Source organism: Meleagris gallopavo, chromosome 5 (genome assembly GCF_905368555.1).
Source record: "Meleagris gallopavo chromosome 5, MGAL_WU_HG_1.1, whole genome shotgun sequence".
In the NCBI taxonomy this organism is placed as follows: domain Eukaryota; kingdom Metazoa; phylum Chordata; class Aves; order Galliformes; family Phasianidae; genus Meleagris; species Meleagris gallopavo.
Genome location: NC_139408.1, coordinates 44,720,722 through 44,740,464, shown reverse-complemented (window position 1 = coordinate 44,740,464; position 19,743 = coordinate 44,720,722). Strand labels below are relative to the sequence as shown.

The following is a 19,743-nucleotide window of genomic DNA, read 5'->3' as shown; positions in this document are numbered from 1 at the left end:
GAAAGGCAACTTCATTCTCCCATAAATAATAATCTCTGGAACAGGATGGACAGGAATCTTGCAGTCTCTTCCAGTCTCTCTTCTGGTTTCTGCTCCTGCAGCTTAGATATATGATGTAGATCAGCTTGAGCAAGGCTTCTCCTTATTTAAACATAGCATTACCTATTTTTATTTTCCCTTTAGATACTCTCTTAAAGCTGTTTTTTATCCCTGTTGTATTTCAGTGTACTTCCTCCATTTCTGTTTTATGCTGTTGTGTGAACATCTACTAGGCACATAGAACTCCTGAACAGTGTTTCAGAATGTGTTTGGATGAAGGAGCACGCCGAGAGTAATGTGTTTCAATTTTGTTTCATTTTTTTGCAGAACAGATCCTAATTACCTTGGGCAGGGGGCAAATAACAAGCGTGAGAACTTTCTACCCTGCCAGTTACTGCTCTCAGCCACATGTAGTTAAATTCTGTAAGCGCAACAAAGACCACTTAAATTCAGCAAAATGATGAGCAGGCTGGCTTAAATGTGTGCTGGGTGCATTCACCTTCAACTCTGCATCATCCAGAGCCTTTTTAGGGTGGGAAATGCCCCCAGAAAAACAGATATTCTCGTGCTGGTTATTCACAGAAGAGGCTGGCAGAGGCCTGAATGTGCTTCATGCTCACCAGCAGGAGCTTTAGAGGAGGATCATAGCAGACATTGGTGATCTCCCGGAGATGCAGCCCTGCACCCAGGAGCACCTTCTGTCAGTGCTGGTTGACAAGGATGTTGCCAACCTCCTCGCGATCCAGCCCGGTTAGCAACACCACAAAACTGGTGTTGCTGGGTTTCCTCAGCCCTAAGGATAAAGGATGGTAGCCACGCTTCCTGGTGTATGTTTCTGTGCAGATCAGCTTTTCTACTTACTAATCTCACTGCCAAAAGGAGGGAAGTTATGCAGTGCTTGTTTACATGGGTCCAAGAGAAACATTCAGAAGTACACTTTTCCTTCGTTTTAACTTTGTCTGTATCCAGTAGTTACAAAGAATAAAAAATAAATAAATAAAAAATATTTGCAGTGATGTCCAATCTTGATGTTTTGAATGTTTATCCAGTACTATAATTAAGCACCAAAGCTTCAGAGAGCTGCCCCCGCAGCCCTCCCCTTGCTTATTCAGGCTGTGCTGCCTGCAGGGCTGCAGTATTTCTGTGTTCTGGGTTAACTTGGGCATTCTCTGAGGATGGCATTTCCCTTCCGTTCCTTCTGCAGTGCCTGCTTTCCCACATGATTGATTAATAGAGCTGTCAGCTCAGTAATGGACTAGAACTGACCCAGTTCACTGAAAGAAACATTAAAAACTTTCCCTGTGAAGTCTTCCTGTCTTTCTGGATCTCATTTGCCAGTTCAGAAAGTTTAGGAAGGAAATAGACATTTTCTGAATCACTCTAATTTTCCCATACCTTCTTCTTCCATTGGGATCACCTGTAGAGTCTTTTAATAAGCTCTATGTGAACAACATATTTTTGACAGGTACAGAAAATAAAGCAAAGCAGTCTTAGCAGCAGGTTATGCTTACTGTGAATTCTACTCAGGATTTTGTTTTTCTATAACTTGCTTTTCTTCTTTGGAGCACTAATCCCCCTGTGTCACACATTTTCTGTTCAACTTTTCTCCTCTGCTAATCTCTGGATTTGTTCTGTTGCCCTTCCTAATCCACAAGGGTATTTATGACCTCAGAAGAAACCCTTGGCAAGAGGCTTTTTTTGGATTTGAGTAACATTGATTATTCTTCCTGCAGTGCTGAAAATCAACGATTGCCTTTCAGACCATGTCCATGGACAGGGCTGAGCTGCTTAACCACTTGCTGACTAAAGTCCGCTTACTGTAGTTCTACTCTAATGGGACATGAGCTTGCAGTGTAGTATCATGCTCAGAAATAGCTGTTTCTGAATCCTTGCAAGTTCTGGAAAGAACTTTCAGCAAGTGCCAAAATACTGTACCTAAAAGGAGGAGATGAGCCAAGCCAAGGTTTATTTTCCTTTCTTGATATTTTTTTTCTTTGCAGGGCTCAAAGTCAAAAACAGTATAGTTACAAAGTTATATACTTAGTTAAAATGGAAAAGAAATACACTTTTCTGGAAAGCAGATTTGTATTGTGAAGAACTTTATCCATAGACCAAGCATGCTATTTCTTCTGTTAGATGGTGAAAGGATGAACATTGGCACTAACAGGGACAAACATTAGTGCTAATAGGAAAGTAATGCTCAGCTGAGGTTCATAGAGCGGCATCAGAGCATTGAGGAGGAAGAAAGGAGTCACTTTTCCCAGTGTTCTGCAGGCTGACGAGGAGCCATGACTCTGTCACTTGTATTGCACAGCCCAGAGCAATGCTTGCTGGCTGCTTGCCCCTGTGGGAAGGATGCCAAGGAGGCTGCAGCGAGGAGATGCTGTTATCCTGGTGAGCTGAGTGACTGCCCTGAATCACAGAATCATAGGATGGCTTGAGTTGAAAGGGACCTTAACAGGGACATCTTGTGTTAGACCAGGCTACCCAGGGTCCCAGCCAGGCTGGCCTTTGGTATATGGGTACTGTTGATTTTTCATAGTAGTTAGAGAACTCATCCATAAATTATGTCCATGTATATTAGTACTTGCAGTATAAAATAATAATAACAAAAAATATCTCTGAGATTTCTCTCATTATCTAGAGTGCAGCTTCTCTTTTCTCAGACTTCCTCGAGGCCTTACCTGTCTCCAGGGCAGTGGCCGTGTCTGTCTCCTGGAAACATGCAGAGCTGCTGCACCTACTCTCTGGCAACTTGTGCCAAACAGAATGCAAAGAAACCAGCTCTGGCATCAGTGACACAAAATGCAGAGAAACCATCTGTTAAACCTGGAACCTTCTCCTCTGGTGTTAGCATTTCAGTATCTGAGAAAATGGGAACCCAGTAGGGTTCATCGCTTACTCTGCGCTGCTCCTCACCTTCAGGTGCATCCTGCTACTTGGGATGGAGCTGGCAGCTGGGGCTGTGAAAGCATGTCTCAGTGTGGGGGCCGCTGCCCTTTCCTTTCATGATACTCTTAGAACCAAGCTGGGCAGAATAACAGCAGGGAGCCTGCAGAGTTAACATGCTGCAGTGGCAGAAAGGTAAGCTCTGCGGCAGGTCTTAAGCTTCCTTGGTTCTGAGAAGGGTAACAAAAATGTGCGGTATTTTTGAGCTAAGTTTCCTTCCTTCTTAGGAAAGTTCCTCTCTGCTGTGACAGCTGCTGTTGGTGCTGCTACGTTGTCAGAGTGAGAGGTAGTAGGGGAGCTGGGGAAGTCTCCTCACTGCAACATTTCCTGTCCAAGATTGCTACTGCAGCACGGTGCTCAGGTTCATAGCACTGCAGAAGGATGGTGAGGGACAGAGAAAATAGATCCTGCTAGAGAGCTTTTGGCTTGTTCCCTGCAGCCTTTGATTGCTGGAATTGTGTTTGCCCTAGGCAATGGACCAGAGCTGGCAGTTCTGCCTTACAGATTTGTGCTCACTGTTCTCTGGCCCCAGATGCAGCAGTAAGCGTTGTGCAGGGACAGCAGAGGTCATTTCCTTGTTTGGCCAGATAGAGGAGGAGGAACTCTTAAATATTTAAAAGTTTTAATATTTATTTAGTTTTAATATGTAAATATTTGAGGAGGTGCAGAAAGCCTGTATATCGGTGGGAATACCTGTTCTTCATCTTCCAGATAACACAATGTCTTTCCTCATGATGTATGTGCTTTGTCACCTTCCATGGGCTTTGGTATGGAGTCCCATGGGCCGCCTGTCCCTGTCTGGCCACAGAGCCTGTGAGAGTGCCAGCATGGCAGAGGGCCAGACTGGGGCAGCTCCCGCACACCAGGCTGAGCTACCTGTGTGTGTGAGCAGAGAGCAGGCCTCCAGCTGGGTCTGGGTTCCTGCCCCAGGCTGTGTCCACATCTCATGTGTGTGGTTAGAAATGCACAGCCATTTCCCTGGCTTCTATCCCAGCACCTTGCAAATGGTAGAGCACTTTATCTCCTGTAATTAGACTATCCTGTGTATTTTTGTTGCTTTTTCTTCTTATAAGGAAAAACAGTGAACTTGACACTACTGATTTTTGTTTCCTCCCTTCCCTCTCTAAAATTCTTAAGGTATTTTTAGAGGCTTTCGTCTCTGAGCTTTTGGGGAGAGAACAGCATACTGATAGATCAGCTGTCAGTTTTCAACTTTCTGAAGATTTGGCTTTCCAACCCAGAGCTCAGGACTGTTTTTCAGCCTGACTTGTGCAGCACTGGTGTGCAGGAAAAGGAAAGAATGGGAGAATCTTAAAGGCTTTGTTTTGCAGGTGTTTCGATATAACTTATGATAATACATAATACAGGGTAGAAATTTACCTCAGCAGAAGAAGGTGATTACTAGCCTGAAGGTGTACATTTGGTGGAGTTTAAGAAACTGACTTAAGTTTGAAATAAATTCCACATGTTTTGGGATCAGTGCAACCTTAACTCAGTATTTGAATAGCAAGCTACAGAAGATGGTGTAGAAAACTCCATTTACAGCCTCAGGAGTCAGGGAGCAGAGAGGTCAAGTCAGGCTGGTGCGGTATGTCTGGTTCACAGCAGAATTCAGTGCCAGGAAATGGTTAGATAACCACACAGAGACTTTTGGACTGATTTCTGAAAACGTCTTGCAGAGCATTGATGGATCTCTGTTAGAAGGGAGAGAAAATTCCATGAATTTTTCCCTTTTGTTGCATTTAAACTTTCTTGTACTTGGAATAATGTCTGATGATTTGGTCTTCTGTCTGCCTATTGAGAAGGCTCAAAACAAACCTTTTGTCTCTGGTGATTTCTTCTTATCTTCATTCACCTCCTTCAGGTGAAATTTCCATGAGATTTTTTTCCCCCTGCAACAAAAAGAGGCTGCTGCAGAGGAATACACATAGCTTTTCTTAGCAGGAGATCAAATAAAAGCCAAACCAAAGCCATAACTTAGTGCAGCATTCTGGTGAGTGCAGTTTGTTAGTTGTGTGGAATCTGGGAACAGAATGCTTAAAGAAGAGATTTTATTTTTTAATAGAAATATAATAAGAGAAAAAATGAAGATAAATGGAAGTCTAGAAATGTGTTGTAAATTCCTCAGGGATGCAGCAGGGGACAGATTTTGTTTTCAATTTGGAGACCGGGATGGTATTAAGATTTCATTTCATGCGAATAATAATGCAAAAATTATTTCTGCAAAAGAGCTTTAAAAAAGTTATCCTGTGAGCCAGATTCTGAAATACAGTTGATTGTAGCATGAACATGGAAACTCTGAGTCAAATAAAGAATACTTGCTTACTTTTAATCATTTAGATAAATGTTTGTTTTTTGTGTTTTGTTTTTGTTTTTAAATCCGGTGTTTGCAGTTTGTTTGTTTGACAGTGAGTGAATGTAGCTCGCTTTTTTTCACTCAGACCTAGTTTTATCTTTAAACTCTGCTTCTAGAAGTGTGTGTGTGCTGGACTGCTCTTGGGACCACTGGAGAGCAGTGGCACGCTGTCAGGCATCCATTCCTTCCCCATAGTATAAATGACCTGCCAGTGTTCTGGAGAAAAACAACCCCAAAGCTTTAAACAAACTGTTCTTAATGGAAATAAACTTTTTTTTCCCCCTTACTGTGTAATGATTTGGGAAAATGTATTGGCTGTGTGCTTGGAGTGGGAAGAGAAGGAACCGTGTGTGCATAACTTGCTTGTTGGTGGATGCTCTGGGGAGACTAGAGGGGAGCTATGAAGTTTCTATAGCATAGAGTGCTTGTTAACTCCCAGCCAGTCTTTCTGTTGGAAGGTGAGCAGACTGATGATGAGGGCATTTATCTAGTGATTGCTTTCTTCCCTATACGGATTTGTATACACCTCGTATCTGCAATTTTCCAGACATAACCTATAGCTTTGATACTGTCTTTCATGTCATTCACCTGATCTCTGCTGGTTTTGGTGGTAAGTAACAATGGCATGAAACCAATACTCAAGTTTCTTCCTAATTCTGTTTTTGAAAAAGCAGAGTAGGCAATACAGACCGTAGTGTACTTTGCAGAATAAAGTGCACCATGGCCATAGTTTTTATTTCTATCTTTTTTTCAAACTGGTGCTGATAAATCTTTGCTCTCACTTCTGTTGCTATGGTGTTAGTTCTGTTCGAAAACAAACCTTTGGGTAATCATGTTAAATGCAAAGATGTTTGGAGAGAGATGCTGAAAGAGAGGGGAAGTAGGAGGGTAGGAGGGCTCAAATTCCAGCTGATGACGAACAATGAATCAGTGTTTGTCTCAGCAGAGGGCCAGCAGAAATTTTGCACTGTACTTTCACTGACTTGTGATTGGGTCCGATATTCCACTTGAAAAGGCCTCTTTTTTTCCCCTTCCAAGTTTTTTTTTTTTTTTTTCTTCCCCCTTTTTTCTTTAACTTCTTTTTCCTTGGTATATAAAAGGAAGGTGGAACACTTCCAAATTCTGCGCGGCTCAGAAATATTTGCTTTCCACAGCGCGGCCCAGAACACAGAGAACTTGTTCTTGTGAACGGTTTGATCCTCCAATCCACAAAATGCTGGATCAAATTTTGAAGGTTTGTGTGGCTGAAATGTACCTGCTGCCCTTGCTGAGCCACTTAAGCATTCATTGAACGGCCCAGGAGCAGCTGCTCAAGCGTGCTGCCATTCCTGGATTGTTTTATTCACAAAACAGGAGGCAGAGCGCTGTTACAGGGCACTTTTTAACACTTTCTTGTTTGCCTGTGCAGATCTTGATAGGTGTGTTTTGTTTATTGTGTTCAGAATAATGTGTCCATTGGTTTTAGCTGACACAGTTGTAGCAAGGAAGTTATCTTGCCCAGATGTCTTATGTTTCTGGGAAACACTGTGCTGAAAATGCCTGCTGTGTGCCTTGAAGGCTGCTTCTATTCCTGGGTCAAGGCTGAAAGGAAGGACTGTTTTCTTGGTTGTTAACATTTCTCTGCAGATTGTAGCTGCAATGCCATAAGAACGTGGTAGGATAACCAAATTCCAATACTTACTTGCTTCTCACTGTTTTTGAAAGTGCAAGTCCTGAAAATGGATTCACTTTTTTTTCTTTTTTTAATCTTGGCAACTGGGAACCTTCTGACCCAGTTAAATGGATCCCTTGTTTTACTGTTTCCTTCCAGATGTGATAGGCAGATGAAAAAAGCTCAGGAAAAGTAGTTGGGTCATCTGACATTTCTTTTAAAGCTATTAACTAATTTTCTGGAACTTTTTTGCAACAGATCCTCTCCTTCCCCATCCTGAGCTAAGCTGCATTTCACTTCATTTTGTCTTGATTCTGCAGATGCTTATGTCTGCATTCAGTCTTCTTGCTGCGCTGTTGGAGGAATTGAAATATAGGTTCAGCACAGCCACCCTTTTGCAGGCTGCTCACCTGCAGCTCATGACCCGTTGAGCAGCCCCATTGGCTCTGTTTGTCCTTGCTTATACGTCATCTTTGCAGGGAGCCTCTGCTGTTCACATGCAAGGGGAGTCTGTTGCTCTCCTCCAAAGATGTGCCTTATTTTCTAGTTGCATTGGGATCTACGTGAGTACTTCAGAGATAGTACAAGAGCCTCAGTGTACAGCTGGCAGCAGTAGTAGATTGTAAAATGCAAGCAGAGATGGTCTCTGGAAGAATAGTCGTCGTGTCTCAGTTTGACTCCATTTATTTTGCTCAAGCCTAGCCCAGGTCAGAGTGCCTAAAGAAGAAAACCAGTTCAGCTACAAAGATCAGTGAGATTAGCAACTGGCATATTATTAAAAGGCTACAAAGTTTCTATTGCTTTGGTTTTACTGGTGCTTGAGCTCTGTTCATCCTGTCTCATTGTTACCTTCCTTAAAGCATGGGATGGGAAACTGTATAAGACAAAGTCCAAGGCAATGAGACAGTGAAGACCAAACTGAATGCTCCCCAAACTGTCTTGGTACTGCAGGACCCAGCCCTGTGACACATTGCCACTAATGTTGTGTCAGCTACACTGGCTGGAGTTGAGTTTCTGCCAACCCCATCCTCAATATGTGTTTCCCTCCCCAGCATCCTGCTAAATGGCATAGGCTGTGCTCAGGGAGCAGCACTCCTCCCACTTGGGTAGCTCTCCCTGCAGCAGAGGAATTTGCAGAGATCCTGAATCACTTGCTCTTGTGTTACTTTAGGACCATCCTAAGTGCTGTTCTGTGCAGACTCAAAGGGCAAAGGGCATGAGAGGTGTTAGTGGTGATAATTTTTGTTGGCTCAATCTTTTTGCATTGCATATATGTGTAAGGACAGGGAGGAGAGCAAAAAAGGAAGTACTGTCTCAAGGTGGAGAAGAAGCACAGGAAGACCTTTGGAGGAAGGGTGCTTGGCAGCAATTTTACTGCCTTTTCATGGAATTAGGTGTACGCTGCTGAGAAATAAATATCCGAGTAAAGTTTCCTGGCATCCAATGAAGTATCAGTTGTCAGGGATTTGGATAACATGTCAAAATAAAGGCAGTGTGTAACGCAAATACCCTGTGTGATGGCAGCACCTTGGGCATTGAAGCCTCCATATACTGATAAAAGTTTTCTCTTTTTTTTTTCTTTTTTTTTTTCTTTTCAGCTTGACCTCACCAAACCCATTGAAGACCAGGGCCCTTTGGATGTGATCATACATAAACTGACAGATGTCATCCTTGAAGCAGACCAGAATGACAGCCAGTCACTGGAGTTGGTACAGAGGTTCCAGGTATGTGGTTCTTCCATAGCATTTCAAGCAAGAGGATGATCGTGGTGCAGCAAATTCAATTTGTTCTCTGTGCAGTTGATGATGTTTGGTGAAAAGAGGTCTCTGGCACACTGCTGCCCAGCCCTAGAGTTGAGAAAACACCATTTTGTCAGCCTAAAGTGAACTTTCATCTCTGGTTACATTCTGCACTGTAAGTTTAGCAACAACTTGTTTCCCACCAAATGTTTGAATGTCATTTCAAGAACATTGGTGTAGTCAATGAAGAACAGGTGCTTCCAGGGTCCTTTACATTGTTTCTCTATGACAGAAGCTACAAAAATAATTTGACCCAATCCTGTCCATTTTTCCCACTTACTGGAATGCTAAATTCTGTAACATCAAGGCTAGTATCAATATTTTCATCCTCTGATAGCATCCTGATTTGCTTTTTTTTTTTTTCCTCTCAAGTTAACATTGTTAAGTCAGAAGTATGCAGGGCACAGTGGTACAGACAACTGTTTTCCCAAATAATTCCTGTCATAGTATGAATGATGATGCATTAATCATTTTAAAAGGTGATGTTTCTGATGGATAGTTTTGATCAAAGGCATGTTCTTTTTTTTTCACAGAGAACTTGAGTAAGATATTTTCTGAAATTTATGAAATATGCTTTTATCAAGTGGAAGAACAGTTCAAACAAATTCTGCAGTTTTCACAACTTTGCTATCTTAGGAAATCATGTACTGTTTGCTCTGCTTAACGTTCTTCTAATAACGCAGGAAATGTTGTACTTAATGGAGAAAATATTCTCTTTGTTTTAGCTAGAAAACTTCTCTGCTTCCTCCCATCTGTCTGTTATTCAAACTCACACAGGAGATACACTTGTGGGTCTGGCCCTCTGATAACATTTCTCTGAAGAATGTATGATTTTCACTGAGTACCTTGGGCATCCACATCCCCCAGCACTTGAAATTTCAAATGCCCAAAGCAGGATATGAAGAGATGAACTTCAGGGACCTTCTGCTAAAGCTCACAGTCTTTCCCTCTTTCCAATGTTAACTAATTTGCCTTCGTAATAGACACGTTGTATTGATGGGAAAAAATAATACCCAAAAAGGGAAAAGGATTTGTGCTGAGTTGCTCACAGCTGTATAAAAAACTCCTGAGATTGCTGATTCCTGATCCTTACTTTGTTGATTGCATTCCTGAAGGTCTCAGTTTGAGCAGGGCTCAGAGAGCTCATCTCTGTGTAGTGCTGTGCTACCTCCTTTGTCCTCTGCAGAATACGTTGATAGGGAATTCGTGCAAGCATTAGAGAACAGCAATACAACTAGTATCTGAAACATGTTTCTTTTATTATTGAGCAAGAACTCATCAGTGGATATTGAATATTTTTAATAAGAATTCCAGATAGTGAATTTAATGTATTTAATTACTGAAGATCATAAGCTGTTCCTTTTTCAAATATCTAAGTGGAGTCTTTAGGAAGCACTATGAAGTCTGGAGAATATATTTTCCTAAAGCTGCACTTAAGCACCAATGTGAAGTTCAGTATGAAATGGGGCAGAGCACTTTACAATGAGAGCCTTGGCTTTGGCTGAGAACTTAATGTGCTCTTCTTGGTGTGGCAGCTGCTGCATGAGTGGAATGCTGTTAGAGCTAAAAGGACCAGCTAAAGCTGAATGCCTTGTCCTGATAAATTTCTTAAAGTAATCACAATGTACCTTGATGTTATTCTGTGTATCTTTGTTAGTACTTAAATAAATTAATTCATTATTTTTGTGTAGGTTAAGTATTGAAGCTTTGTTTTTAAACCTACTTAAGTTAGAAAATCTCAGTGAATTTTTTTTTTTTTATCTAATGAGTCTGTGGGATAGATTCTGAGATTGGTGAGAGATAAGTGCTATATATTTGTTTATTCTTTGGTTCAGAGGCTTACTTTTTGTATCTTTTTGATAGCACTCACAAAAGAATAGTATCACCTGAAAAGAGATGCAATGGCCTAAGAGCAGCAAACATTCCCTTACAGAAATACTAAAACAAAACTGCAAGTCAGAAACTTAGTTCTCTCCACCCTTACATCCTAAGATGCCTTTCTATGCCTCTGTTCATAAACTGAAGTCTATTTCTTGTAAAGAACATTGAAATTTTAATTAATATTTAGTTAAATGTCAGTATTCAGACAAAAATAGTGCTGTGGTCCTATGAAGATAATTAGCAGTGGGCTTATTATTTTATTCTGATAATACTGGAAATTTGGATTTTGTGTCAAGTGTTGTAGAAAGTAAATTTATTGCATACATACCTGGGTTGTATGAACAACCTCAAGGTGTCTGCAGCACTGTTCATCAGCTAGCAGCTGTATCACTGGAAAATCTCTTTCCCCAATAATACATACTTTCTATATTTTTTTCCCAAGTGCAAGTGGTGCATACAGATAGAAGCAAGGATAAGATCTGGGTATGTCACATACTGAAGAAATAGTTCACTGTCTCCTGATGTAATGGGTTCACGCAGTTGAACTTGTTCAGCTAACAGTTGAACTGCATAAGGAAATAAATTTGGGTGAAAAGCACCCTAAGGATAAAGAGCATTGTCTCGTTCCAGTCTCCTCTACAGGTTGAATTGTGTTCGTGCATTAAGGATTCCTCTAAACTTTCATCTTCATTTCATGTCACTGGTGATGATGACATTAGTCTCTTTTGGACACTTAGCCTAATTCCAACTTAGCATTGCTGTGCTTGCAGTGGTAAGTTTTGGCCAAGCACGCTCTAGAACAGCTGCTGCAGGTCTGCAGTAAGAAACTTTGTAAGGAGCATTGTTCTTACAAACTGCTTATATACAGCTGGCCTTCAGGGACTTCATAGTTAGCAATATTAAATTTAACCACAAATGACAATAATAAAAAAGCCAAGAATGTTAGAGTAGAACTTGATGTTCTTTCTTCTGTCTCTGTCATTAGTCCTTGGTTGTTTAGTAAGCAGTTATCTAACATATTTATTTTTTGAGGATGCCGTTTTCCTGCAAAGAAGTGTTATGTAATGCCTAGAGAATTTAGAAAGGAATTATGGGATGTATGTTTAGTCCACAGTTTCATTGTGTGATCTAGATCATCCCAGTTGCATCCCCAAGTCATAAATTAAAGGAAATGTTATTAACTCCTTTCTGACATTAATGAGGAGCTGATGGTGCAAATAGAGTGTTCCCTTATTGCTGAACTTGATCCGACTAAACAATCCAAAATTCAATATGCTAATTATCCTGCTATTGAACATAAATTTAACATCAAGATGAAACCTGGCACTTGGCTTATTGGTGGCTCCGTGGAGCAGTCTTTCAGGAAGCAAAAAGCAAGGGCTCCTTGATCACGGGAGTAGGAACTGTCTGCCAGGCTGCATTTCTGACCTTTGCAAGAATAACTTATTTCAGAGCTGTATTATAGAAACCTTGACCATCTCTTCTGCAAAAGCTTAGGAGGCTGGGTCTGTGTGCCTGCTCTCTGCATGCTGTGACAAACACTTGCAGTCTGGTGCCGAGCACTAGCAGACTGTGAAGCCTCTTTGCATGCCAGTTTTGTCTTGCTGTTTAATGAGTGTTCTCAATTGCATCGTAAAAAAATTATTGTTACAGCAGACTCTCAAAATGGTGAGGAGGAGGTGCATGCTCATAGTGGTCTTTTAACTGGAGAAGACCTTTTGGACCGAGCCTTCTGAGGTCTTTGTGCTATTTGGATGTGGTCTGGACTACAGTTCCTCCAGAGGGCATTGGCAGCTGCTTAGTGATCTCCTCCAAAGCCAAAATGAAGACCACGTGCAGCACCTAGTGATTTGTATGAAGGACAAACAGAAATTTTTCCATTTATTTTGCAAGATACTTCAGCCCTTACATTAGAGAATGTGGAGTCTCCTTTCCTACCCGCAGCAGCACTGAGCTGAGCTGATTGAATATAATTTAGTTGTCATATAATTAAAAAAAAAATAAATAATAATAATAATAAAAAACACCACACAAATACTAAAGTCCATGGCATTTTCTTCTTGACCAGAGGAACATGGGAGAGAGGTCAGGTGTGAAGGGTACCCGGGGTACCTTTTGACTTGCTGTTTTTCTGGTTCCTGTCATCGTGGTAACAAAGAGAAGCAAGCTACCCAGTTCCTGCCCCTCAGATAAAGTTTATGGCTTTGAAAGTTGAATATGTTTTGGCTGGCCACTGCTGACTAGGAAATTTTTTCAGCTCTGATTTTAACAAAATACTCTCTGAACAGCTGCCTGTCATAGCTATACAGGGGCTTGTGTAGCTTTATTCATAGCAGCTCCTTCTGTCCGTTCCATTCAAATTGACGGCCTTAAATGATGGAAAATCAGTAGGACTGTTGATCTGTGTTTCGGAGCTTTTTTGAACAGTTTCTCTTTGCATCAGCGTTCTTGAAAAGATATCACAAATAGTTTTATTCCTAGGCCTGTGCTGTCAGGTTGATGAAAATTGAAAATGTTCCTTATTCTGCTTTTATCCTCTCCACCACCACCCATGTTTCCTACTTCTGGCTCTCCTATTCTGAAGCTGTCTAGGAAGAGCTGTTAGAAGGGCTTGGGGCTGGGATGAAGGGAAATAAGGGAAATATTTTGGAAGGTGAGAAGTTAGGCTTTGTTCATGCTGCACTGATTGCTTTCATCAGATTTCTCACTTTCAAAAAGGTGATTTGGGTACATACTCATGGAGATGAGGAGATGATGCTGTGGTTTTTTGTGTTTTTTGGTATTTTTTTTTCTTTTTATTATACTAGCTCATTCTGTTCTCAGTTACCAGCTTTATACTTTGAAAATACAAGTTTCAAATTTCTTTTCATGTGTTCTTCTGAAAAGGGCAAGTGAAAAATCAAAGGAAACATTCAAAGCTTAGTAATTTTTTTCTTACTGGTGGGACAGGATAAGACACATAGCTGAAATAGTCTATTTGCATTTGAATTCACAGGCCAGTGCCTGTGTTTTTCCCATTTGAAAAGTAACTCTCTCCTACTCTGGTGTTGTAAGAACCTTATAATCAGGCAAAATTAACTAAAAATCTCTCATCTCAGAGCCAACTGGAGTAGGAGAGCTTCCTGATGATAGGTATTTGCAAGATAAAGCCGTGAGGAGTTCTTGATGGAAAACCAGGGAAGCTGAGAGTTTAGAAATTTGCTTTCAGTTGTAGCACAAATAGAAGAGGAACAGATAAAGTGTCTGCCACCAGCATCCTTTCCAACCACTGCAGGGATCTCATAGGTTTTAAGAGACAAACAATTTGGGGATCGGTATTTGCGGAAGCTCCACCTTGCCTGTAGCTTTCCTTTTGGTTTCCATGCACAGAGCCCAAGACAACAGAAAGGTCTTTTATATTTTATGTCTAAATCTGATTCAAGGTCATTGGATGAATTTTGTTTCTGTCTCTACATGTTTTCCCCTTGGAAACATCCATTTGTTGTTATAAGCAGTTATCTCCATGTTTCTATACACAGGAAAACACAAATCCAAACACTATCACTGTTTCATTTGCTGACATTTTTATACGCAGTTTTTGTTTAACGTTAAACAAAGGGTTATTGAAGTTTTATTACTCAGTAATAAAGTCAAGTCAATGAGTCAGTGAGTATTTCTTATCATCTAATGACCTAATATTTGCAGTAGATACTGTATCAACTTTCTGTTAAAATATTAAAAATAAAAAAAAAAAGTTACCTTTTTGGATAAAATGACAATCAATTCTACTCTCATCTATATATATACTTCTTAAGAAGGGCTTTTTAAAAAAACTTCTGGGCTATATCCAGAGGTATTTAATAGGGAACATGAAATACTTTGTCTCCCTTTGATTTCAAGTTTCATTGCTGGCCTTCTGCCAGTAGCAGGGCTGGTACAGAGCATTACTGAATACCAAGCCTGGAATAAAAACAAAGGAAGATCTGCTAAAAGTCCTGTTTTTTTCTTGTTTGCACTTATTGTATCAAAGATTAGAAAGAGGAAAACATAAACATTGTCTGGGTCAAGCTGAACTGCAGCCCAGGGACAGAGCCTTTTCAAAATACTGCTGGAAAGTCTAAATATCTAGCAGACTGTTGTCTGGGTTGTTGGAGTCTGAAGTTGAATACCAGTCTTTGGTAAATCCAGCAAAGGAAGGCATGGAATTGTTTTGTTCGGATGACCAGAGAAGAACTGAATGGTGAAAGTTGACAGGTTGTGCTCTCCTGAAAGCTGTCTTTTGGATTCAGTAATTCTCCTGCAGCTGCTCCGATTTCAAGTTCATATTTGTAGTAGCTCATCCTTTTCTTTTTTCTCCCAGTAAGGGAAGGTTGTATTCAGTCTCCTGTGTTTGAAGAGGTTTTTCTCTTACACTACTAATTCCCCCAGGCTCTAAATGGCTTCTGGGAAACAGCCCACATGCTTGGTGGTTATTTTGTGTTTGCCTTGCAGAACTCTTGGAGTCTCATTAAGGCAGCAAGATGAGCAGTCAGTCACTGGAAAGTCAGCTGAGATGCTTACTGCTATTGAAGCATTGCCTGGTGTAGAATTGCCTCAGGATCAGACCTTCTTTCCTGTTAAACTTCATTATGCTGTGTCAAACTTAGTTCTTGGATCATCTTCTAATGTGATTTAGAGCTATTATCCTTATAAATGAAGCTCCTTGGAGTTCCTTACGGAAAGCATTAAAAAAAACCAGAGTTCCTTCTGGAAATACATTGGCTAATTTGAGGCAAACTAGTGTGGAGTATACCTGAGCGCAGAACAGTGAGGAGATTCATTAACAGCAAGAGAGCATCAGGAGGAATTGGAAGCTGCACAAGGAATGGAGAGAGGGAAAAATATTTTTTTCCTTGTAAAGCAGTGAAGGAGATGGAGACCGAAGGGAGGAGGAATGTATGTGTGAGGTGAGTGATCAGTACATACAGAGTAGGCCTAAATGGACATATGTGGAGCTTGAGCTCAACATGGAACCAGCGTGGTCAGGGTGGAGGGGCTGTTGCCACATTACCAAAGGAGGAACTGATACACCATGAGAAACACTGCAGGATGTTCATGGAAGTGTGGTACTTGCAGGAGCAGTTACCATGCGCTTACATGAATTTAAATGAATGAATGGAAATGTAAAATGGCTTTTGGAAGTTGGGTTAACGACAGACAGATGCTAACTTTGAAGGTGTTTGTCCTACTTTGGATGAGTTAAGATGTATTCTTCTGTGCCTATCTACTTTAATTCCAGCCCTTATCAATCAGCTCTTAACACAACATTCAGAACAGTTAGAGGACGGTTTTAATAGCAGCATTAAGGAACTCAAATGTAGTTGTGAGCTTAGCTCAGGCAGTTTTGATGTTTGTGTGTAGTAATTCAGTGCAGGACTGACCCCAAGACAGCAGTGTGTCATCTCTCTTCTTCTAATTGCTTTTCTCTGCCCTGCTCACAGCTGTTGCTGTGGCACTTTGTCACTGACTCATTTCTGAGCTGATGGGGTTGTAGCAGCACAGGTTTCACCACTGACGGTGAGTCCACAGGAGGAATATGCCATCCTGAAGCAGTTAGCTGTCACATTTGTTTTTGTTTCAAATGTCAGCATCAAGTTCGTCTCGTCACATCCTGCATTGCCAGTGTCTGTCTGCCTCCTGTAAAAAAAAAAAAAAAAAAAAAAAAAAAAAAAAAGTTGGATATTGACTTAGGTTTATAACTGTGTTCTCTTTCCCATCTCACTATTTTCCATACTCTTCAGCCAACCTAATGCTTTTTTTTTTTCTTCTTCATATTTGTTTTGCAGGAGTATATTGATGCTCATCCAGAAACCATTATCCTGGACCCTCTTCCAGCTATTCGTACGCTTCTGGACCGATCCAAGTCTTATGAGCTCATTCGACAAATAGAGGCATACATGCAAGGTAGGCGAGTCACCTGCTGTCCCAGAAGACTTTTTATTGTGATTTGTAGGGAAGGAAGCAGCTGGCTTCTGGAGGCTAGCTGTGATGTTTCCAGCAGAGGCTTTGGGCCTGTCTAATTCTCTCTCTCCATGGGAGCACAAACACTGAAGGATTGTGGTGACATGGAATTGCACTCTGGACCCCCCATGCTCTTCTCTTTCAAAGCATGTGAAGGAGGTTTGCATCTGGGTAAAAATGTGATGTGGGTTTAACGGGGAGCATATTTACTACAGTGCTCACAGAAATCTTCAGGAAAACATTTTCTTTCTGAGCATGCTGGTAAATTGAGATGTCTCTACAAACTTCACAACCTGTCATAAGAATCCGGAGGCTTGAATTTTAAGATTTATGAAAGAAGAAAAAAATTTTTTGAAAGAACTGAAAAAAATTAAATTGTTAATAGAGCTAAGATACATGAGAAATGCTGGAAGCCTGTCACACAAGCTAATTGCTAGGAGGAAGCATGAATGCTCTACTGGTGTTGACTTGCTACCTGACATACATTGTTGCCTTTAATTGGACTTAATTGGATTGAATTCCTATATTTGGAAGTCATGCTTCTTAAACTTGAATAATTCTAGTATCTTACTGTGTTAACTGTTAGGTCAAGTTAGTCTTTCATTCCCTTTCTACTTTTACTGCCATTTTCTTGACTTCTTGCCTTTTCTGTTTAGTTTTAGAGAAGCTCTAAAAGTAACTGTTCCTTAGATGACTACATTTCAGGGAAATCACATTTTTGAACTATGCTCTAATGTGGCATTATTGCAATTTTCTTTATGATTGTGTTATTACTATTTCATGGGCTCAAAGGAAACTCATCAATTTGCATTTTCATAATTTGGGGCTTTATTGACCTGCTGTTTCCATCTGACCTGCCTGGCCCCATCAGTAATGTCTTTAGGAGCCTCTCAAATATGTAAAATGAAGACTAATAGCAACAGTCTCCCATGTGCTTTACAAGAAGATGTTCAAGTAGTTTAAAAGGATTTTGTTTTGAAGTGATTATTGCTGTATGTGAATGGGAAAGAGTTACTGGGGGAAATCTGTGCTCTGAATATGGGGTTGTTTTTTTGTATTTTTTTCTAGCAGCAGAGAGATTGAGGTTTTTGTTTGTTTGTTTGTTTGTTTGTTTTCCTTAAATTGTTATTGATATTATTGTCCTTATTTTCTCTACGGTAATATCATGCTCAAGAGAGCTTCCAGTTTTTGCAAGGAGTTTGAATTGCACATATTTCAGCCTCCACTGGTCAAACTGAGAAAGGAAAAAAAAAAAAAAAGAGAGAGAGGGAAAACTACTAAGGAAGAAAAAGGAAAAAGTTGATTTTTATTCAGTTAAAACTGACAGCTTCCAAGTGAAGCTGTTAATAAAATTTAGGAATGAGGCAGGAAAAAAAACTTCACCTGTTTTCACAGGCTATTCTACTGTTAAGTGAGCTATGCCCCCAGATCTCCCAGATATAGCTCAGCTTATTTCTTTCTCGTCATCAGAAATATTATGGCAGAGACCTTGAACCACCTTTGTATTTAGCAGGGAAAATCTCAAGAGAACTGAATAACTGGCTGACTTCTTGTTCTGGCCTAAGCAGACCAGCTTCTGTATTCCCACATGTAATCATTTGCAGTAGAGAAGATCAAAATAGCTGCATTCCTCTAGATAGTGTGGTGGGTTTGTTCCCCTCCTAATTTTCACCTGCTAAACTGTGTTTTCTGCTCTGCAGCTGTCATGGAATATCCCAAGGCAGTGAGCACTTAGAAAGCTCAAACAAGAAGTAATACATCTGTAAATAGCATAAGGTCTTTAAAGTCACATCTTTTTTGTTCTGGAATTTAGAAAGGAATCACTACCAAGAACAATATCCTAGAATTTAGCTGTAACTAAGAGCCCATTTATCACGGGATACCGATTGAGTGTGGTGGGTTAAGCTCAGTGCAAGGGATTCTCTCTTCCAGAGGAATGCCGTACGCTTGGAATGGTTCAGTATTTGTGTGTGGAGAAATGCTCTGTTTTGGAAAACTATTCAGAGGGCAGTTTTGGACTCAGGTGATCTTTGCCTTTGATTTATGTTTCAGAGGAACTGCAAACAAAGTATAATCTTTATTTATGATCTTCCGTTTGCATTTCAAGCTTGTTGGAAAGAATATAATCAAGTACAATCAGAGGTTTGCACCAGTTAAAGGGAAGACGAACACAAGTTCTGTCACTTGCCTGCATTTTCACAGATGTCAGATGTTGCTGAGGTGACCACGTTCTGCAGCAGTAGAACCTGGTGTTAGATGAACAGTTTGATTGCATAGACAATTATCATTCAGATATCCAGGTTAATGCCTTTTAACAGTGAATTCTCCATATGGCATGATAAAAGGACTTGCTCTATGAAGTGCCTAAAACCGGCCACCTGGACATTAAGTTTTCTGAAAGTCCTGCAGGATGCTCTTTATGAAGCCAACCATGTGACTGAAAAGCGTTTTGATCCAGCCTCATGAGAACAGGTTGGAACAGACATTTTGTGGCACATACGTTGTCTCTGCTATTGCAGCCTGTAGCAGCTAGTAAAGGGACAGAGTTGGAGGAGAACTACAAGTAAGTAGGCGAGAGTTACTCATGCAGTTTGGTGTGAAGCATAGAGTTAAACCTGAACTTCCAGATCGTGGGCTGACAATGTGACCACTCAGGACTCAGGAATATAGGGTTCACAGAGACATGAAGGTTGGAAAGCACCTCTGAAAATCACCTAATCCATCCCCCCGCTCAGAGCAGGATCCTCAGGTTCCTCAGAACCAGGTCCATCTGAATGCTGTGTATCTGCACAGACAGAGGATGTGCGACCCTTCTGGGCAACCTACTCCAGGATTACCTTGAACCAGTTATGCTAACATGCAGCTAACAGGGGGTAAAGTGACTTGCAGAAATCCCGTTATTTTCAGTTCAGATAGTAGTATCTCCTTTGGAAGGAAATGGAGCACTCTTCTAAAAATATACATACATTTATATGCAGCTATTTTAGCATTAGTTTTAGTGATTTCTTTTTTGGAAGAAATAGCCCGATCAGGGCTGAGACTTCCTCCTTTTTTCCTGTTCTCTCTTATTTTGAGTGCAGGGTCAGAGA

General features: G+C 40.7%; 1 protein-coding gene across 1 annotated transcript in view; it reads left to right on the top strand.

Moving 5' to 3' along the window:
• ITPK1 (inositol-tetrakisphosphate 1-kinase) overlaps positions 1-19,743 on the top strand; it is a 135,481-nt gene that overhangs the window by 60,456 nt on the left and 55,282 nt on the right. The window contains exons 4-5 of the mRNA XM_085225530.1: positions 8,594-8,719; positions 16,480-16,597. Coding sequence (XP_085081656.1) covers positions 8,594-8,719; positions 16,480-16,597 — 244 coding nt within the window. The remainder of the gene's footprint in view (positions 1-8,593; positions 8,720-16,479; positions 16,598-19,743) is intronic.